Raw genomic sequence first — 22,720 nt, 5'->3', positions numbered from 1 at the left:
AGCTCCACCAGGATCAAAGATCCCGGCGGTCTGGAGGTGGTGGTGGTCCTAATCTACCAGGGCAGCGCTGCAGACAGTGTTGCCCTGGGGATTATGACCTGTTTCTCCGCCAGCAGTTGAAAATGATGGCAGAGAGCAGGTGCAGGGGACTCCCCTGGCCAGCACAATTGCAATGTTCACTCTCTGCTTTGCAGAGGGTGAACACTGCGAGGGTGCTGGTGCACCCTGCGCTCTACAGCATTGCCATCTGGCACGACTCCGAGCCGGAGACAATGCTGAAGGCTGTTTCCCGCTAGGCCAGTGGGTGGAAACACAGGTTTCTGCCCGCTGACCTAGCGGGAAACTCTTAATGGGTCCATCAGGGAGGTAGCCAGTGTGGCAGCAACCTCCCCATCGGAAGTTCAGCGGACGGTGAAAACTGTCCATCGAACTCCTAATCAGGCCTTAATGTTTAAGGTTTTCTTCCACAATATGTTGATCGCTATTTCTTTCTCAAACAATACAACATTTAAACCTTGTATATTTAACCCACATATTTAGTCTACTAGTTCTGGTGACTTCTTACGGGAAATTTTCTTCTGATCTTTAAGTCCTAAGAGTCCATATTACTTCATCAGTTTATCAAGCCATTAAGTGCAAAAGATGGAGGATTACTCTTGAAAAAGACATTTCTGACACAAATTGGGGATGTTGCAGATCGGACCATGCGGGGGAGCCTGTCTATTCTTTATGGATGTAGGGAACCCCATCTTCCTGTTGCATGGCATTGTAAGTCCCAGCACTGCAGAAGATTGTGCCGTCCACTGAATTGCATCTATTGTAGTTCCAACAATTTCAAAGTGCAAAGATGTTAACTATCTAAATTTTTCTATACTTCTGTTCTATGTAGGGAAGTTTCAAGCTGGAGCAGCAGCACTGGGATTATGGAAAAGTAGTGCCTCGCTATCAGGATGCCTACTTGTGGCTGAAACCCTTCTACTCTAAGAGTAAGAGCTTCCTGAAGATACACTCTGTGCGAGGACAGCTGCCCTGTGGTCACACACAGGATGTGCAAGTGGACTACATCATCCAGCGAAATGAGCTACATGAAGATGCAGAACATATGGACCTGCACTACGTGGTAATGTTCAGGAAAATATATATGAGGAATTGAGGTTGAGTAGGGGTATGAGACTGACATGGGGAGATTGAGGTTTCATAAAGGAATTGGGTCCACAAAGCTGATGATATAAGATGTAGCACTCGCAAGCCACATAATTCCCTGTCTTTCTGTGAGGTGTAGGAGCTAAAGTCTGTTCCACCTCTAGTAACAGAGCCACTCACACACAGATCGCTAGGTCTCACTGTTGCATCGGTGCTTGTCTTTTCCCAAAGGTCCTTAATCAATGTCATACCCTGAATAGCCGATGGGTGACACGGCGATCTCAAAGGCTATGTTGTTGCTTCAAGATCTCAGCTAACAGCACAGTCTGATCACCAGGCATCATTGCTGCTTTATTGTCTCCTCCCTCCAGCCTATTCTACACTCCTTATATCCACTAGATGTCACAGCAGCAAATGAATGCAAGGTGCACTGTCAGAGTGCATGCAGAGTAGGAGTGTCTGATAATGTTGCAGGTCTGGTAAGGATCACCTGTTTATCTTTCAAACCTCGCACATGACAGCTTGAGTAGTCCAAGCTATGTGTTCTTTTGGAGGCTCAAGACCTTGTGAGGGTTATTTAATGGACATAAGTGTGTGTGTGTATGATCATTGTGTGATAATAGGTCACCTCAGTCAAATGTCATTGGGGTTCATCTGACCTTAGAAGCATAGACCTGACTAATAGGTAACCTGTATTACGGCCCTTGATAGTAGAACACTGACTGGTTCAATCTCTCCCCCAGGTTTCATCCAGAGCAGGAATCATTCACGAAGGAACTAAGAAGATAGCAGTTGACAAAGAGCAAGGTAGGTGTTGTGGTCTTTACTGTAGCAAGTTTTAAACGGCTTCCTTCCTGCTCTGACCTCATTGCTGCCTGACTCAAGAGTGATCGAAAATTCCTTATTGAACAGATCTGTGCACCGCTCCCCTCTATGCTTTGTGCATAGCTTATTGTCTCTCATTTTTATCTCTTGACTGAAGCTGTACCCTTGCATCACCACCTTCTCTTTTCTGTTTGCACCCTTCATCTCAGTTCTGAAAGGCACCTACTCCATTGAACTTCCTGTAAGCACAGATTGGGCACCAGCAACCAAGGTGTTCGTCTACACCATCTTTGAGGACGGCGAGGTTGCTGCTGCCACAACTAATCTCAACGTAGTGAAGTGCTTCAAGAACGAGGTGAGCACTCAGAGCCTTTTCTACACAAGACAATACATATTACTCATCTTTAGAATGCTGCTAACTCAGTACATATGTTACCAACACTTTACAAAACTTGGCAAAAGATTTTCTCATCAAAACTGAAACTTTATAAAAAATGGAGATGGTGACTGATGAGAGGAGGTGACCTAAGCAGTTGGGATGAACCTTCATCCCCTCCTGAGTGGGAGGTTTGTGTGGTCAAAGCACTTCTAGATGCCAGTCTCACCCGAGGTCTGTTATTCTTAACTCTATCCTCAGTCACATCAGTGTCTGGGACAATTGAGGTCTGTCTTTTACAGCACAACTCTCAAAGGGACTTAGGCCCTCATCACAACCTTGGCGGTCTTACCTCAAGACCACTGAGGCTGCAGGTGCCAGAATAACGCCACTACTGGTGGTATGTCTGGCTCCCTATTAAGACTTTTCCGCTGGGCCAGCGGACGGTAACAGTGTTACCGGCCGCTGGCCCAGCGGAAAAGTTACATCAACATTGCTTCCGGCTCGCAATAGAGCCAGCAGCAATGCCGATGTGCAGCGGGTGCAGTAGCACCCGTTGCTCATTTCGGGCAGTGAAATGCACGATGGGGCTATCCCGGGGGGGCCCTTGTACTGCCCATGCCAAGTGCATGGGCAGTACAGGGGCCCCCAGGGGTAACCCGAGTCCCCTTACCGCCAGCCTTTCATGACGGTGTCTACTGCCACGGACAGGCTGGCGGTAAAGGGAGTCGAAATTCCCAGGGCAGCGCTGCAGGACCGCTATGGCGGTATACCGCCGGTCCCAGAGGTTTTACCGCCGCGGTCAAAATAAGGTGAATAGTACCTCCAGCCTGTTAGCGGTATGATCGCCACTACCACCAGGGTAATAATGAGGGCCTTACTGTTTTTTAATATGGATGCTGTGGGCTTTGGGTACATCCCTTTCAACTAATCGTTTCTTCGACCAACCTCTTTTAGCCATGATTTCCAAAATTTGTCTTGGCTCGGCCAATTAGATTATTTCTATCTCAATAATGATTTGCTTACTTGAATGAATCCTTCCGCTTCTGATAGAATGCTTGCATTACAAAGCATTAGGAATTACTTTAATCACAGGTGATGATAAAGTAGTAGTAATTTAGTTAGGTTTAGTTATGATGCGCCTGACCTAACAGGTATAATTATTTCCCAATTTATGTATACTCAGTTAATCTACATGGAGAAGTATGATGCTCGGAGTCAGTCCTTCCACTAATTAAACATGTGACCTTCTGATCTGGCATACATGACCTCCACAAGCAATTAATGCAATTAAGGGCTCACTCTGTTGCCTTAATAAAATAATCTGCTGCTATTATTTCTGTAACTGCTAGTGCAAGGTCTTTTAGGGTCACCATTTTTGGGGCAATGCTGACGGAGCACTGGGATAGCTATTTTCTACACATGAATAGCATAGCCATTTGTGCCTAGTGGACTGAGGGAGTAATCCAGACTGCAGTGCAGTTTTACGAATGGCCACCTAGTTTTTGGGCATCTTTTTAATTCTTCATCATTTATGTGAATCGGATGTTGGTATTATTTATTATTAAAATGGTGTATCAAAATAAAAACAAATGGGAGCAAAACAAGTTTGTGCCCATCAGGGTCAAAATTTGGCTTCACAGCTTAGAGGTGGTACAAAAAGGGGTGCACTCTGAGCTGAACCACATCCCTTCCCAAGACGTCCACTCCCAAACACCTTCTTTTGTTTGGCAAATAGCCAAATAGAACAATCACTTGGGGCTTGATTTAGACTTTGGTGGATATCCCTTACATCCTATTACAAGTGCACTCGTATGTAATGCCCTAGTAATGAAGCAGACATGATAGCAAACGTGTTTATGATGGAGTCCTGTCCACCAAACAGTAAATTAGATCCTTTGTTCCTCTTCCATTTCAGAAAGGCAAACCCAGGTAAAACCAGGGCTACAACAGCCTGAATCAACTGGTTGACAGCACAGTCATCCCCCCTTTAATTCCTACTTTAAGATGCCACTAAACAAAGAAGTCTCTGAAGATGCCTGACCAGGATGTACCCCTGTCAAATAGCAAGCTATTCCAGTAGATCCCTTCCTTTGGCTCGAATTCCATGCAGTTGGAACAGGGGTGGAGTTTGGGTGTCGTGGAGGAATCTGTTCATGTGTGACTCACCCTGGTGAGATCAGAAGATCCCATGCCCCCACTTGGGGTCCCCTGTTCATGACTATGTCCGAGGACAGATATTTGCGTCTTCTCTTGCAGTGTAGTCAGAAAGTAATCTCCGTTTTACAGGCAAACTAGATACAAGTTGGGACAATTCAAGGTGATACTTTGCATATTCTCTTGAAATGGTTCCACATGCATGAGAAGATATATTCTGATCAACTAACAAATCCCTTTGCGCAGAGGACAGTGGGGGGGTGGTGGTGATACGGAGGTGGGGGGTGGGTAACTATCAATGGTGCACAAGGTGCAGTGGCCAATGGACTCAGATGCCTGAGTAGCCCACTTTATCGTAATTATTGTATTTTACTGCCCATACAACAGTGATCGGATGCACCTATTTGCTTGAAATAGGGCCTGTGCTACACCACTGGAGGGAACGCAACATTAGTCAAATCAATAAGGGGTTTAGAGTAGAGAGCCTACATCATTCTAGTAAAAGTAGTTTTAATAACATTCCTAGTGAACAAGTCTCAATTAACAATTTCCACATGTTCAGTATTAGATTTTTGCATTCCTCATATGCCTAGACTCAATTGCGGGAAGTTCAGTGTGCCCAGTATTGCAATATTGCACTTACCACAGGCCCAGTCCTCTGGATGATCAGATTTAAAAAGCCTTGTGAAAGCTATTTATAACTTCTCTAGTAACAGTTATGGTCAATACCAGGACTCCCATTAACAAGAATGTCCATTTCCATGCCCCTTCTAACAAATATTACCAGTTTCAGCATGCACCAAATAGAAGTTTGCCAGTTTCACATGGTCAGTGAGGGATATTGCCAGTTTCTACAGTACCAGGGACCCATATATTGCTACTTGAGAATCCTAGTATAAGACATTGGCAGCTTCCAAAGGTATCACAAGCTCCCATGTCCATGAATATGCTCTAGTGCACTCTAGGATCAGCACCATCAGTTCTTTCATGACACTTCCAGTGATGTAGAGAAGGTTCATTCCCTGCCTCATTTTGAGAAGATATTAATGCAACAGTAGTTATCCCGGCTCCATGTTTTCGTGGAGCGGCTCCGACTGATGCAAGCAAATGGAAGGCAGTTCCTTGCCACCAGAGGGGCCTGTAACTATTCACAAACTCAGATAGTGTTCATGACAATAAGGGGCTAGGGGATCCTGCCAATAAAGGCAGAGCACCGGACCTTCCAGGCAGCTGTTCAAATCCTCGCAGGCACTCATTTGAAAGACTGGCTCAGATCAAACATCTGCATAGGTATGGGCAGATTTATTTAGGTGAAGTGTTTTGAAACCCTTTCCTTTTTGCAGTTTTGATAAATTCGCCAGGCAAAGGACACTTCTCTTACAGATGCCTGAGATATGGGAGCTCAATCTGCTGCCTGTCTGGCAGACTAGTGAACATCTGCCTTTTTGTGAGTCCTGGTAAACATTCCTCCACTGTTGACCACATCCTCCAGTGCTTTCCTCTCTCAGTGTACTGTACTCCACCTGAGCATCAAATTAGCCAATAGAAACTGGTCAATCTTAAAAAAAGTGTTTTCAGGGTAACTTGTTGACTTGACTTTAAACAACAATGAATGATGCGGATAGTTGAGGTTGGCATATTGTTGCTAAAGGTTCACCCTCAGTTAGGCAGCCATTGGCTCAGCTGTGAGACTGATTCGCTTGTCCTTAACTGTTGGGCAGTAGGTGTGGCCAAGTCTAACGGCACATCTTTTTTGGATGTGTTGGGCTGGGAGATGCATAACAGGGTTTTGGGCTGGTGGTCTGGTGCTGGAGAGGCCCACATGCTTTCCCTGGCCTTTATTTTGCTTGGGCACTTGCGTAAAGACATCCTTAGAGGTACCAAGGAAAAGGTCTTGCTGGGAGCACAGGACCATTTTCAGGCCAATCAGTGGCATTTAGAAGCCCCAAAGGACTGCTGAGACCAGCTTAGAAAGAGTGGGAGGGAGAGGAAAGGGAAATGTGCTCTAAAGGTAGAGGTCAAGGAAGAAACAGTAGGATAGAAGTTAGTCCTGATGGTCAATAAAAAGAATGCCTTCACATGAGCCTCCACCTATCAACTCCATTGAACGATCAAGGTATCTCAGCAGTACTATGAATCTGGTTTATAGTACTGCCCTTATCATTATTTTAGGAAGCCCTAACCAGCAGCACTGGGGCACACATATTTAAATAGTTATTATAATTATTGTGGATAAATAACAGTTTAAAAATACGCAGGTTGACAGTCCATGCACCAGGGTATTTGGTCTCTAATTTGTCATGTTTCAATTTTATGCAGAGGCAAAGAGACGCCTCTTGACTCCTGTTTTGGGTTTTTGCAGGTGACCTTGGGATTTTCTCAAGAAGAGGCATTACCTGGGGCTGATATCTCCCTTCACCTGCACTCGGCTGCCGGCTCTCTATGCGCTGTTCGTGCTGTGGATAAGAGCACAGTACTAATGAAACCCGAGGAGGAGCTCACTAGGGACAAGGTGAGTAATGCTGCTGCTCCAGTCCAACCTGTGGGCACTGTTGACAGAAGATACTGAAAACAGAAAAGAGGTCATGTGGAGAATATAGACATATGATTGAGGTCAGAAACAAACACTATCAAATTCGATTCTTTTCATCTCATCAGCAGTTCTCTGGGAGTCCTCAATGCAGGAAGCTGTTAATTGGTTACCTTGTGGCTCTTAAACCAATCTGCAATCAACAGGCTCAACCTTTCTCGCCATCTCTGCAGCTGGCAGGGGAAACCTTTTTATAGGATTCCACCAATGGTTTTACTCCTCACTATTAGAACCCGTGCATTGTACCATAACTCATTCTCACTCATTAATTTGGCTTTGTCAATTAGAGAACACTGAAAGCTCTCCTGAAGTGTTTCAACAGTGATCCTGCCCTAGGTTCGAAAGATTAATCTGTTACCGTCTGCCTATGGATAAAACTCAAACTCAAAGGAATCCATTATCAAGGATGAAGGTCCAACATTACTGCTCATCAGCAGGAGGGCTGATTGAAGGAACTTGTGCTTGTCTTGTCTCTTTTGAGTGGGATCTGTGGTTCTCCAACATGACAGCTTGAATCCTATCTTGCTAGAAAAGAATGGAGCCAGTGGGGGACAGTTCCTCCGACTTCCCTGAACTGATGAAAGTGAATGACTGGGAGATGGTATGTAATTTCAGAAAATATGGCATTATATGCAAAGCTGGCCTACTGGTGTTTAAAGCTAAATGAAGAAAATCAAAGCTGTAAATTTGTGTTTTAGTCAGAATCCAGCCTGCACCTGGTCGAGTAAATTATTGTTTCCCAAACAGCCTGACAACAGACAACATTACTCTTTGCAACTTGATGATTACAAGGAGAAACTTCCACAAAACACATGGTTCAGTCAATATATACATTTAAAATAGAAGCTCAACATAGAAAACACTATATTTAAATGGAGATGTAAACTGACAAAATGTGTAATGATTGACTTCAATATAAAACAGCAATAGTTTTCTGTTCTTTGAAGTAGACACTAATGTTGACCAGACAATATATACTGCAGTATTATCAGCTTTTAATAATACCTTGACAGCCTGGAAATTAAACACATCTTTTAAAGACATGTGTTGCTAGGGGTCTAGGAAATTACAAGCCTGTGGTAAAATGTGCCTGCACTTGGGACCTCAATAAACCATTCATCTTTCTATCATGCTGTTTATAATGTCACTATAAGTGCTTTACTGACGCATAGCCTTGTAATTCACTGCCACTAACCGTTCACTGTCCATATCTTCGTTCCAGAAAAACTCTGTTTTATTTTTGTTACAGCAAATTCAATTATCTCTCCTCCTTTAGGTGTTCAACATGATCCGACCTGGTTATTTTGGGGGCTACCCTTACCAAACGGAAGACCAGGTGGAAATGCACTGCCCAGGCCTCCCTTTCTTCCCTGGAATAATGCCCCGTCCATTTGATTTTGTTCGCCCATCGTTATCCCGGAGACGCCGTTCCATCATGCCATGGAGGCCTCAGAGAGACCCTGACGTTTATAGCTTGGTGCAGGTAGGCCAAGTGTACATTGTAATACAACTTCACACTTTCACTTGTGTCAAAGCCCTCGCTGGGTGCAAGGAGCAGATTGTGCACTAACAATCATTCACCCACAGATGGAGACTTGGAGTCCTTCTTGACCTATGGTAGCAGTCTATACAAATCTCCCGGGGTGAGTCTCAGAGCCCCACTGAGTGGCGAAAGCAGCCTGTGCATCAAATCACAATCTTATCTAAAGAGAGAGAGTTAGAGCCCTACTGAGTGCAGAGAGCAGCCCGTGTATCAAATCACAATCTTATCTAAATAGAGAGAGTTAGAGCCCTACTGAGTGCAGAGAGCAGCCTGTGCATCAAATCACAATCTCATCTAAAGAGAGAGAGTTAGAGCCCCAATGAGTGCAGATAGCAGCCTGTGCATCAAATCACAATCTTATCTAAAGAGAGAGAGTTAGAGCCCCACTGAGTGCAGAGAGCAGCCTGTGCATCAAATCACAATCTTATCTAAAGAGAGTGAGTTAGAGCCCCACTGAGTGCAGAGAGCAGCCTGTGCATCAAATCACAATCTTATCTAAAGAGAGTGAGTTAGAGCCGCGCTGAGTGCAGAGATCAACCTGTGCATCAAATCACAATCTTACCTAAAGAGAGAGAATTAGAGCCCCACTGAGTGCAGAGAACAGCCTGTGCATCAAATCACAATCTTATATAAAGAGAGTTGGAGCCCCACTGAGTGCAGAGAGCAGCCTGTGCATCAAATCACAATCTTATCTAAAGAGATTGAGTTGGAGTCCCACTGAGTGCAGAGAGCAGCCTGTGCATCGAATCACAATCCTATCTAAAGAGAATGAGTTGGAGTCCCACTGAGTGCAGAGAGCAGCCTTTGCATCAAATCACAATGTTATCTAAAGAGAGAGAGTTAGAGCCCCACTGAGTGCAGAGAGCAGCCTGTGCATCAAATCACAATCTTATCTAAAGAGAGAGAGTTAGAGCCCTCACTGAGTGCAGAGAGCAGCCTGTGCATCAAATCACAATCTTATCTAAAGAGAGCGAGTTAGACCCCTCACTGAGTGTTGAGAGTAGTTGGTGCTTCACCTCACATTCACATCCACAGTTAGTGTGTTGTGGTGCTCACAGAATGAAAGGAACAGACCAGTGCTTAATTTGCAACTAAATAAGTGCCAGGGTGCCAGGCATTGCTGCCCCCTTGCCACACGCCAGTATAAAGCTCCCTACTAAACCTCACACTCCTATATATGTGACAATTTGGACAATTCCAGGCCACCAGAAGTAGTAAGAATGGCCTAGATGCTCTAGAATTATTTTAAAATATGTATGTATTTGTTAACCGGATATAATGCATACAAAAACAGATAGACTGTCATAAGTAATCAAACACCCGCACAAATTAATCACTGGAGCGGACTATACACTTCCTCACACTTCTACCCAAGGAGGAGTTTACAATGAGTGCAGTGAGCAGTCTGTACCTCACATCTCATTTTGATCTACAGAAGGAGTACTATAGACCTCAGTAGTGTTATCGCCCTCATAGAGTGCAGGAAGTAGTCTGTATATCACCTCACATCCTTACCAACATAGGGCCTGTTAGAGCCCTCAACTAGTTCAGGTAGCAGTCTGTACGTTCCATCTTCTTGTCCTCTACAGAGGGAGTATTTGAGCCCTCAGTGAGTTCAGGGAATAGATTGTGCTTCGCCTCACATTCTTATCCATATAACAAGAATAAAAGTCCTCACTGAATGCAGGGAGCAGTCTGTACATTCCCTCACGCAGTTAACTTCTGAAAGAATGTTGGAGCCCTCATTGTGTTCAGAGAGCAGTCTGTACTTCTTATTGTGGTGTCACACCAGAGAGAATTTTTAGAGCCCTTATTGTGTCTCTACATCACTGATCTCTAGAAGGACTTCTAGAGCACTCACTTATGGACAGATACACAGAGCATTTTTCCGAGCCGTTTGCGACTGGAATAATGCTTTTTTTCTATGTACCAAAGCAAAATGCGACTCCGTAACTTGTTTATCAAATCACATTTTGCTTTTGCGATTTTGTACGAGGTAGGAGCGTGTTCAGGCCGTCCATTCCTAATACCTAATCTCACTGGCATGTAAAAATGTTTTGGGACCATGAATGCGAACGCAAAACATTCACAGTTACCACCAACTTTAAGTGGTATCTGTTCGTAAACAGGGAAGGGGTTCTCAACGCACCCCAATCCTTTTGTGAAAGGGGGCAAAACTTTTTTCAGAGCAGGCAGTGCTCCCATGGACCGCTGCCTACTCTGAAAAAAAGAAATGAAAACTTCTCATATTTTTTTGTAATGCATCCCACTTTCCTGTGAGGAAAATGGACTGTTTTAAAAAAACAAACCCTGCTTTATTTAAAAAGCAGTCACAGAAATGGTGGTCCGCTGTCCCCAGCAGGCCTCCATCCCTGTGAGAGCGGCCATTCCCAATGGGGTCATGAATTGCGACCTACCTCATGAATATTGATGAGGTAGGTCATTTGCGACTGCATTGGGAATCGCAATTTGCAATTCCCAAACGGATTGCAAATTATGAGTCTGAGAACAAAATGTCATACATCTGGCTCTTAATTCAGTGTGTGAAGTGTACGTTACCAAACTCTGCCACCCACAGGAGTGTTAGAGCCCTCACTGAGTTCAGGATGAAGTGTATGAGTCGCTCACAGTGTCACCTCCAGTTGATTCCGGAGGTCTCAGTGAGTATGGGGAGCAATCTATACATCACCTCGCACCCAGTAACGAGTGTAAGCCATCTCAGACTTTCACCACCTCATGTAGTGAAACGAGTGTTCTCAGCATCACCTCACACTCATTCTCAGAGTAAGTGTTTGAGGCTCCACTGAATCAATTATGTAGTGAGCACATCTCATCACACTGTCTCCCCAGAGAAAGTGCTAAAACAGTCACTGAGTTCAAGAGGTAGTCTGTACAACTCCTCACATTGTCACCTCTAGCAGGAGTGTTAAATGCCTTTAGTGAGTACCCGTGAAGATCTGCACATTCTCTCACACTTTCGATTCCAGAGGGAGTTTTAGACCACTCATGAGTTCATGAAGCAGCCTGCACATCTTCGCACACGGTCAACTCTCACTGAATGCAGGGAGTAATCTGTACATCTTCTCACTTAGTCAACTCTCATTAAAAGCAGGGATCAATCTCTGTAACTCCTCGCCTAGTCAACTCTCATTAAATGCAGGGAACAGTCTGTGCTTCTGCTTGTCCAATCAATACTCATTGAATACAGGGAGATGTGTGTGCATCTCCTCGCACAGTCAACTCTCACTGAATGAAGGGTCTGTAAACTCCATGCTGAATCACCTCTCTTTCAATGCAGGGAGAAGTCTGCATCTTCTTGCAGTCAACTTTCATTGAATGCAGGAAGCTGTCGAATTTCCTTGCACAGTATACGATGATTGAATGCAGAAAGCAATCTCTTCATCTCCTTGCACATCCACCTCTAATTTAATGCATGAAACAGTCAGCACATCTCTTCATTCTCTCAGTGTGAGCTTTAGTGCTCACACATTCATTAACAGATACAGATCTGTCACTACGTTTCGGTGCTGCCTATGTGCCACATTGCACTGTCACACCCTCAGTGAGTGCTGGTTACACTATGTCAGTGGTTCCCAAACTTTTTCGATCCCCGGCTCCTTTGACCTATTGGCTGTGTTGGCCACGGCTCCCCATTATGTTACTTTTTTTTGGCGGGTGGGGGAACGTAATCCCAGCCTGTACCTGTACCTACACTATTTACAGTTTGACTTCTTAATTCTCTCGTTCAGGTTCCTGAAAACCATTTATTTTAAATTATTTCTTTTCTTTTGTCATAGGGATATTATTAATGGTACTCTGGCGCCCTCCGCTGGTCACAATAATTAATGCAGGGGGTTTTGTTTCCAAAACCACGGTGAAAAGCTACCGATTAAAAGCACCTCCGAGTGGTTTCCAGACTGTGTGCGGCGCCCCTGGCTAATTTTGACGGCGCACCAAGGAGCCGCGGCGCACAGTTTGGGAACCACTGCACTATGTGCATCACTTCACAGGCACTCGGTGAGTGTCAGAGGTCTCACTCTGACACACTGTAAGTAAATGTGTGAAGTGATGTACAAAGGTCCTCCTGCACTTTACGAAGGCTCTAAAAGTGCACTTACTTTTAGAGAGGGCTATAGCAGTGTGTCAGAGTCCCCATCCAGTGTAGGGAGCCATCTATCCATCACTTCACACTCACTAACTCTGTTCTCACACTGAGTGAGAACTTGGCTTCATTTAATGTAGGAACAGTGTAGATCACATCACTCTGTCACTGACAGAGCTACGTGCAGAGAGTCAGTCATTAAGTTCAGTACTGACCCATACCCAATTAAAAAGTTTCTTGCAAGAGACAATACCTCAGTCTGACCAAGAAGAAAGGGATGATACAGTCCAAGGAATAACATGTTTGTTTCATGCTTTGCTGTAGATATACATGCTCTGTATACTCCTGCCATGTAGTGCTGGACTCAGACGTTTGCAAGTAGTTTTTTTTTAAGAAGAACAGTTCTGAGGTTTAGCGACTCCTCCTTTTGTTTCCAATGAACATGGTTATTCACTTCCTTTTAGATAGTTTTTTCCACCACTAGGTTCGGATGTGTACTGACTGATCAAAGTGTTCCATGACTTGCCGCACTTTCCTTTGGCCAAAATGTTTGTTCTAGTACCGAGTGTCAGTTGATGTTCGGCTCTGCTTGGCTTTCAATACATTGTTTAACTACCGGCCTCCCAAGGATGCCTCACCGGCAAGACCTCACGCTCATCCCGGGGCTCTGCACCGCTCACCAGGAAGACTTTGGGGGTCATTCCAACCCTGGCGGTCGGTGTTAAAGCGGCGGCAAACCCGCCAACAGGCTGGCGGTAAAAAAAATGGAATTCCGACCCTGGCAGAAACCGTCAACAGAGACCGCCACTTCAACACACCGCCCGCCACGGCGGGACAAACAAACAGCGCGGCGGTCACCGCCAATAGACAGGCAGGAGTCAATGTACCGCCCACCCTATCACAACCCACCAATCCTCCACCTTTTCCGGGGAGGTAGCCCCGCCGATAAAAACATGGCGGAAACAGCCATTTCGAATGGAAAACTCTCACCTCCATACACCCCGCGAGGAATCTGGACAGTATGGTACCCGAACTCCACATCCTCCCAGCGATTGTCTTCCTGCTCCTCTACCAGGAACACGAACGCCGGCGCAGAAGACAACGGTGAGTACTGCACCTACGACACAGGGGAGGGGGGAGGGAAACAATTACGGGGACACACATACGCGACACACCCACCCCCACCCTCACCCACTACAACACACACATCAATGCATAGCAACAACTCAGAGTGACACCCCCTAAACCCCCCCGGAAGAATGCAAATACAAAAGGAAATGATTCGAAAAATTTGAATATATTGTATCACTGGCTTAAAAATATATCACACATCTAAAACCTATATATAAATTAATTTTAAAGTCCGATCATTGTAGCAGGCATTGTCAGTGGACCACTGGGCCCAAATCACATGGGCAAAGCCCACACAGGATACCTGACTCCAACGGAGAGAACACTGCAGGGGCATCAGATAGGAAAACTACAGGCACCTCAGGGAGAAGGGAAGGGGGGCACCTCAGCCAGATGAGTCCACGACGCCAGATCCATGAGGGGCCTCCATGGCCACTGTTCCATCCTGGGGAGTGCAAAGCCACAGTCTCTCAAGTCTCTACAGTGGGTGGGTTGCCCACTGTGCCATCCTGGGGAGTGCAAAGCCACAGTCTCTCAAGTCTCTACAGTCGGTGGGTTGCCCACTGTGCCATCCTGGGGAGTGCAAAGCCACAGTCTTTCAAGTGAATAACAGTCTCCACTGGTTCTGGAGGGGGACTGGTGCCCAGAGTGCTTCGTGCAGCCCTGCCCGACACAGATGCCAAAGGGCCAGCTGTGCCTGAGATGAAGGGCCCAGTTCTACGGTGCTTGAGATGAAGGGCCCAGTTCAGCAGTGCTTGAGATGAAGGGCCCAGTACAGCAGTGCTTGAGACGGCGGTGCCCTGTTCAGCGGTGCTTGAGGTGAAGGGCCCAGTTCAGCGATGCTTGAGATGAAGGGCCCAGTTCAGCGGTGCTTGAGATGAAGGGCCCAGTTCAACGGTGCTTGAGATGAAGGGCCCAGTGCAGAGGTGCTTGAGACGGCGGTGCCCTGTTCAGCGTTGCTTGAGATGAAGGGCCCAGTGCAGCGGTGCTTGAGACGGCGGTGCCCAGTGCAGCGGTGCTTGAGATGAAGGGCCCAGTTCAGCGGTGCTTGAGATGAAGGGCCCAGTTCAGCGGTGCTTGAGATAAAGGGCCCAGTACAGCGGTGCTTGAGACGGCGGTGCCCTGTTCAGCGGTGCTTGAGACGCCGGTGCCCAGTGCAGCGGTGCTTGAGACGCCGGTGCCCAGTGCAGCGGTGCTTGAGATTTAGGGCCCAGTTCAGCGGTGCTTGAGACTGCGGTGCCCTGTTCAGCGGTGCTTGAGACGGCGGTGCCCTGTTCAGCAGTGCTTGAGACGGCGGTGCCCTGTTCAGTGGTGCTTGAGATGAAGGGCCCTGTTCAGCGGTGCTTGAGACGGCAGTGCCCTGTTCAGCGGTGCTTGAGATGAAGGGCCCAGTTCAGGGGTGCTTGAGATGAAGGGCCCAGTTCAGCGGTGCTTGAGATAAAGGGCCCAGTTCAGCGGTGCTTGAGATGAAGGGCCCAGTTCAGCGGTGCTTCAGATGAAGGGCCCAGTACAGCGGTGCTTGAGACGGCGGTGCCCTGTTCAGCGGTGCTTGAGACGCCGGTGCCCAGTGCAGCGGTGCTTGAGACGCCGGTGCCCAGTGCAGCGGTGCTTGAGATTTAGGGCCCAGTTCAGCGGTGCTTGAGACTGCGGTGCCCTGTTCAGCGGTGCTTGAGACGGCGGTGCCCTGTTCAGCAGTGCTTGAGATGAAGGGCCCAGTTCAGCGGTGCCTGAGATGAAGGGCACAGTTCAGCGGTGCTTGAGACAGCTGTGCCCTGTTCAGCGGTGCTTGAGACAGCGGTGCCCTGTTCAGCGGTGCTTGAGACGGCGGTGCCCTGTTCAGCGGTGCTTGAGATGAAGGGCCCTGTTCAGCGGTGCTTGAGACGGCGGTGCCCTGTTCAGCGGTGCTTGAGATGAAGGGCCCAGTTCAGCGGTGCTTGAGATGAAGGGCCCAGTTCAGCGGTGCTTGAGATGAAGGGCCCAGTTCAGCGGTGCTTGAGACGGCGGTGCCCTGTTCAGCGGTGCTTGAGATGAAGGGCCCAGTGCAGCGGTGCTTGAGACGGCGGTGCCTAGTGCAGCGGTGCTTGAGATGAAGGGCCCAGTTCAGCGGTGGTTGAGACGGCGGTGCCCTGTTCAGCGGTGCTTGAGACGGCGGTGCCCTGTTCAGCGGTGCTTGAGATGAAGGGCCCTGTTCAGCGGTGCTTGAGACGGCGGTGCCCTGTTCAGCGGTGCTTGAGATGAAGGGCCCAGTTCAGCGGTGCTTGAGATGAAGGGCCCAGTGCAGCGGTGCTTGAGATGAAGGGCCCAGTTCAGCGGTGCTTGAGATGAAGGGCCCAGTACAGCGGTGCTTGAGACAGTGGTGCCCTGTTCAGCGGTGCTTGAGATGAAGGGCCCAGTACAGCGGTGCTTGAGACGGCGGTGCCCTGTTCAGCGGTGCTTGAGATGAAGGGCCCAGTGCAGCGGTGCTTGAGACGGCGGTGCCCAGTGCAGTGGTGCTTGAGATGAAGGGCCCAGTTCAGCGGTGCTTGAGACGGCGGTGCCCGGTTCAGTGGTGCTTGAGACGGCAGTGCCCTGTTCAGCAGTGCTTGAGATGAAGGGCCCAGTTCAGCGGTGCTTCAGATGAAGGGCCCAGTTCAGCGGTGCTTGAGATGGCGGTGCCCTGTTCAGCGGTGCTTGAGACGGCGGTGCCCTGTTCAGTGTGCTTGAGACAGCGGTGCCCTGTTCAGCGGTGCTTGAGATGAAGGGCCCTGTTCAGCGGTGCTTGAGATGAAGGGCCCAGTGCAGCGGTGCTTGAGAGGAAGGGCCCAGTTCAGCGGTGCTTGAGATGAAGGGCCCTGTTCAACGGTGCATCGGATGAGTGTCCAGGTCAGCGGATCCAGCCATGGCATGGAGGTCATTCGCCACCTGACCTGTGGCTGGCGGTGGCTTACTGCCCATCTGTCGTGTGGCTTGCGGGGCCTTCCTGGGCTGCAGTACCGGGCCTGTGGGTGTCCTCCTGCCTACCTGGGATGGGGTTTGCGGGGCCCTCCTGGGCTGCAGTACCGGGCCTGTGGGTGTCCTAATGCCCACCTGGGATGGGGCTAACGGGGCCCTCCTAGCCAGCTGGCCTGCTGGCGGACTTGTCGGGCGTGCTGCCCTTCCCACCCTTCCCTGTTCGCCTGTGGCCCTTCCCCACCTTTGGCGGTGTGCCAGGTGGCACAACACTTCCTGCCGGAGCCATGGTAGGAATTTTGGTCCCTGGCGTCTTTGGCCTCTCGCGCCGGCCACTGGCAATCTTTGGATGCTTTACCGGGGGTGGGCTGGCCGTGCCTTGGCTCCTCACTGAACTGGCTGCCCTTGAGGGTGGGGGACTCCACAGTCCATGGCAAACTGTCTTTACAGGTCCCACTTTTGTGGTGGGTGAGGTGCTGACTGGAGTCCTATGATGAGATGAACGGGGTGGGGTAGTTGTTGGAAAGATGTCAAGTTTGGAAAGGAAAAGCAATTTAGGAAGAGAGGGACGGGTAGGTGTAGTGGGTATGGGAGTGGAGGAAGAGGATGTGGTTGTAGGAGTTTTCAGTCTGGTGTCTTTGGGTGCAGGTGCTTAGCCTGGATGCTGTCGTGAGGTGGATGGCTGTTGGGTGGGTGGCTGCCTGCGTTTGTGTAGCTTGGAAGAGGGGGTCACAGACACAGTGGGAGAGGACACAGGGGACGTGTAAATGGTAGTGGGGGTGGTGACTGCACGTGTGCGGGGTGTTCTGGTGGGTGTGCTGGTGATGGACGTAGTGGCTGAAGATGTTGTGCATGCAGGTGTGAGTGGAGACGTGACAGGGAGGGAGGAGGGAGACGAGGAGGAGGGGGACACAGTGGAGGCAGTGGGTGTTGGTATGTCTGCATGTGGATGTTGCTTGTGTGAATGCTTGTGTGATGTGTGGTGCTTATGTCTGGCTGAGCTTCCCTTGGGTGTTGAGGTGTGTGCAGGCTGGTCTGATGGTGTGTCTGGGATAGGCAGAGGTACAGGGGATTGGGTATGGGTGGAGGAAGTTGGAGGGGGGAGGCTAGAGACAGGGACAATTGCTGCCATCATTGCTGAGTCCAGAGTGTTGAACGATCGCTGATGGGCAGCCTGACCAGAATGAATGCCCTCCAGGTATGCATTACTCTGGTGCACCTCCCTTTCTACACCCTGGATGGCATTCAAAAGGGTAGACTGCCCAACAATGAGCGTCCTCAGGAGGTCAATGACCTCCTCACTGAGGGCAGCAGGGGTGACTGGGGCAGGGCCTGAGGTGCCTGGGGCGAAGGAGATGCCCACCTTCCTGGGTGAGCGGGCACGGGGCAAACGCTGAGGGGCTGCTGGGAGGGCGGTGCTGGTGCGCTGGGTGGCGGCTGTACCTGTTGTTGCGGGGGGCACGGATGTTGCCGCCACCACAAGGGAGCTCCCTTCAGAGGACGAGTCGCTGTCACTAATGTCTGCACGAGTCCCCGCTGTGGAGCTCCCCTCGCCCTCCGTTCCACTGGTGTATTCGGACTCCGTTGCATGGCCCTCCAGGGCCATGTGGGATGCAGCTCCCTCGTGCTCCGATGCCACTTCTCCTCCGCCTGATGATGCTAATGCACACATGAACAGGAAGGCCACAAAAAAAGGGGGGGGGGGGGAGAGAAATAAAGACATGTTGAGTGCATGCATTGGCGACACTGTTGGCGGAGAGGACAGACACAGAAGCCCCCTGCACTACGCCGCACACTTGGGGTCGACTACGCAATCCGTGGGACATGGCCTACAAGCCTATGGACGACAACTGCACACATAGATGACACAGGGCCATGGATACCTGTACTTGGCACCCTACAGAGGTGGGGGGTGGGGGCACATGGCCATGCCTTACGGAGGGGCCTAGCCTACAGAAATCGCCCTGGCCTAGGGATACCCACAGCCCTCCTCCCCCACCCAGACACCTCCACTGCGCGCAAAGTCACCAGGATTGGAGTGTACTCACCCCCTTGTGTCTGCTGTGATGTCCTCACGCGCCCATCTTAATCGGGGTAGGCCACCGCCAGGATCCGGGACATCAGGGGGGTCAAAGTACGACTGGCACCCCTCCCACGCTGGGAGGCCATCCCCAGCTGAGCCTCTGCCGTCTTCCTGCTCCAGCGACGGATGTCCTCCCAACTCTCCGGCAGTGGGTGCCCCGTCTGTTGTGGACCCCCAGGGTCCGGACGTCCTTGGCGATGGCACGCCAAATATCAATTTTCTGGTGGGCGCTGACCTATGTGACATGTACAGGGAGAGAAGTATAATCATCACCTTCTGCATGCTCCATGTGAGTCGCCCCCCATCCCCACCCTTGCCATGTGGCACATGCTCTCATCTGTCGTTTGATGCATGCCTCAATCGCTCCCCTCCCCACCATCTTTCATCCACCCCACTCAACACAGGCATTGCCCACAAAGCATGGTCCCAGTGTACTTACCTGTTGGTCTGGAGGACCGTAGAGTAGCGCATACTGGGGGAGGACCCCATCCACAAGTTTCTCCAACTCCTACGCAGTGAAGGCAGGGGCCCTTTCCCCAGTCGCATGAGCCATTGTCTCTTCCAGACCGAGGTCACAGCAGCACTTGCAGTGTAGGTCTTCTCCTGTGGAAGATCAGGTATCGAGTGATTAAGCAGATAGAAAATGGCGGTCACGCCCGCGGCGGTGAGTACTGCGGCGGTGCGTACCGCGACCGCCGGCGCACATCGTCATTGGCTCCTGAAACCCATAGGGTTCAATGTTAACCAATGCTGCTTTGCGCCGCGGTCTTCGACCGCCTACCGCCACGGTGTGCCACGCCAGCGCATTGACCTCACATCCCATTGTCGCACTTCACAGGTCAGGCAGCCGCCATTTCAAGGGCCCACATGGCTTAATTTCTACTGCGTCACACATACCAAGGCCTTGCATCGACACTCATACAAGCCATACAATGCATTGGGAATCGTGTTATGTGCAAGCTGTGGGAACGTACCTGTGGGTTGATTGACTCTGTGCTCGTTGTTGTCCTTCATAGGCACCGTCCGCTGGGACATGCGAGGAGATGGAGGAACCTTCCTGTGTACAGACCGCTGGTGGACCTGTCGACAATGGAGGAAAGACATGTCATACTGACATACAGGCTTGACCGAGCCACTATACAGGAACTGTGTGCCCAGCTGGAGGCAGACCTGATGTCACCCATCCGCCAACCCACAGGGATCCCCCCTCTAGTGCAGGTTCTGTCAGTACTCCATTTCTTTGGAAGTGGGTCTTTTCAAACAACAGTGGCCATATCATCAGGGATGTCCCAGCCCATGTTTTCCAAGGTGTTGTCCAGAGTGTTGTCTGCCCTGCTCAAACACATGCGGAGCTACATCGTGTTCCCTGAGGTGGGGGATTTGCCTACAGTGAAGGGTGATTTCTATGCCCTTGGACATATTCCCAACATCATTGGTGCCATTGATGGGACACATGTTGCTTTGGTCCCCCCCAGCAGGAGTGAACAGGTGTACAGGAACAGGAAGAGTTATCATTCTATGAATGTCCAGATGGTCTGTTTGGCTGACCAGTACATCTCCCATGTTAATGACAAGTTCCCTGGGTCAGTGCATGACGCATACATCATGCGGAATAGCAGCATCTCTTACGTGATGGGTCAACTCCAGAGGCACCGTGTGTGGCTAATTAGTGACTCTGGTTACCCCAACCTGTCCTGGCTACTGACCCCAGTGAGGAATCCCAGGACAAGGGCAGAGGAACGGTACAATGAGGCACATGGGCGTACTAGGAGGGTGATCGAGCGGACCTTCGGCCTCCTGAAGGCCAGGTTCAGGTGCCTCCATATGACAGGTGGATCCCTAATGTACTCACCAAAGAAGGTGTGCCAGATCATCGTGGCCTGCTGTATGCTTCACAACCTGGCTTTGCGACGCCAGGTGCCTTTTCTGCAGGAGGATGGTCCAGATGGTGGTGTTGTAGCAGCTGTGGAGCCTGTGGAGAGTGAAGAGGAGGAAGGCGAAGAGGACGACATAGAGAACAGGAACACAGTAATACAGCAGTATTTCCAATGACACACAGGTAAGAATCCACACCGGCATATTACATTTACTTAAAGACTGCTACCTCTCTACTGTCTGACCTTTTCCCCCAGTGTCTGGTAGCTATGTTGTGACTTTCCCTTCCGATTTCAGAGACGTGGGCCCCACTGCGTGACATCTGCTTTGTTTCCCCATGGACCACAGCTGTGTGACAGTGGTATGTTGCCATCACAATGTAAATAAACATTTTGGCACGGGCATGTCTAATACATTTGTTCAAAATCACAGCCAGACTCCAGATTGTTTTGTGCAATAAGTGTGTTTATTACAGTGCTCTAAATTGGTGGGTGGTTGCAAATCGGTGAGGGGTGATGGTGGAGGATTGTCCATGGCAGAGTCCAGACTATCAGTATCACAGGTGCATTGTCCAAATGCCTTGCGGAAAGTGGAGCAGGGGCAGTTTAAGGTTGGATAGGGTGTCAATGTGGGACAGTGGGATGACAATCAGGGAGGTATCCTTTCCTGGTGGGGGTCTTGGCATCTTACTCTGTCTTCTTCCTGGATCGCAGGGCCCGCTTGCGGGGTGGTTCTCCTTCTGCAGGGGGTGGGGTTCTGGTGGCCCGTTGGTCTTGTGTCAGGGCCTCCTGTCCACTAGCGCCGGCGGAGGTGGTAGGCAGTTCTTGGTCCATGCTAGTGACAGGGGCCCTTTGTGGTGCCACAGTGTCCCGCAGTGTGGTGACTACCTGATTCAGAGCCACTACGATGGTGCCCATGGCGGAACTGATGTTTCTTAGTTCCTCCCTGAACCCCATATACTGTTCCTCCTTCATAAGCTGGATCTCCTGAAACCTGCCCAGGACCGTCGCCATCGTCTCCTGGGAGGGAGTGGTGGTAGGCTCCCATGATGGAGGTGAGGGCCTCGTGGAGAGTGGGTTCCCTGGGCCTGTCCCCCCCCTGTCGCACAGCAACCCTCTCAGTTCCCCTGTTTCCCTGGGCCTCTGTCCCCTGGACCGTGTGCCCACTACCCCTGCCCCCAGGTCCCTGTTGTTGTTGGGGTGGTGGGTTATCCTGGGTGCCCTGTAGTGGTGGACACACCGCTGATTGACGTGTCCTGGGGACAGAGGTATGGGCCCGCTGGGTGGGTGCTGTTCTGGTGTTCCCAGAGGGGGGAAGGTCTGCTGTGGCCTGTGGGTGTCTGAGGGGAACCGACTGTCCCGAGGTGCCCGATGGGCCGGGCTGGTCATCTAGATTCAGGTCGACAGAGGTGCTGTCATCACTGTGGGCCTCTTCTGGGGGTGGAGTGGACATTTGTGGACCCTCCTGCGCGGTGACCTGGCGTTCGGGTCCTGCAGGGGCATGAAAGTATGGTTATTGCTTCTGTGTGTGCCATAGCGTGCAATGAGTGGGTGCCCATGTACCCCAGTACTGGCATTCCCTTGTGGGGGCTGTTGTGACGGTGGTTTGGGGAGGGGGATGGGTATGTGCAGTGGGCAGGCTTTGTCGATGGGTGTCCATGCTTTGTGGACGCATGCAGGGCTTGGGGTTGGGATGGGTGGGTTGTGAGGGTGAGACATTTGCAAGGAGTAGGTGTGATGGGGGTGGGGGTGAAGGTGGGGGTATGAGTTGGCATGCTGGTGGGGTGGGGGGATGAAGTAGTGAAGATGAGACTTACCAGAGTCCATTCCTGCAGATACTCCTGCGAGGCCCTCAGGATGCAGGATCGCCAAGACCTGCTCCTCCCATGTTGTAAATTCTGGGGGAGGAGGTGGGGGTCCGCCGCCAGTCCGCTGCACCGCGATGTTGTGCCTGGATACCATGGAACG

The 22,720-nt window shown here is 50.0% G+C and overlaps 1 protein-coding gene across 1 annotated transcript in view; it reads left to right on the top strand.

The window, feature by feature from the left end:
• LOC138303653 (alpha-2-macroglobulin-like protein 1) overlaps positions 1–22,720 on the top strand; it is a 192,945-nt gene that overhangs the window by 64,601 nt on the left and 105,624 nt on the right. Inside the window, exons 12-16 of the mRNA XM_069242956.1 lie at positions 890–1,120; positions 1,887–1,950; positions 2,178–2,323; positions 6,864–7,013; positions 8,368–8,574. Coding sequence (XP_069099057.1) covers positions 890–1,120; positions 1,887–1,950; positions 2,178–2,323; positions 6,864–7,013; positions 8,368–8,574 — 798 coding nt within the window. The remainder of the gene's footprint in view (positions 1–889; positions 1,121–1,886; positions 1,951–2,177; positions 2,324–6,863; positions 7,014–8,367; positions 8,575–22,720) is intronic.

This window comes from Pleurodeles waltl, chromosome 7, assembly GCF_031143425.1.
Source record: "Pleurodeles waltl isolate 20211129_DDA chromosome 7, aPleWal1.hap1.20221129, whole genome shotgun sequence".
In the NCBI taxonomy this organism is placed as follows: Eukaryota; Metazoa; Chordata; class Amphibia; order Caudata; family Salamandridae; genus Pleurodeles; species Pleurodeles waltl.
The sequence above is the reverse complement of the archived record's forward strand: the minus strand, read 5'-3'. Positions and strand labels throughout refer to the sequence as shown.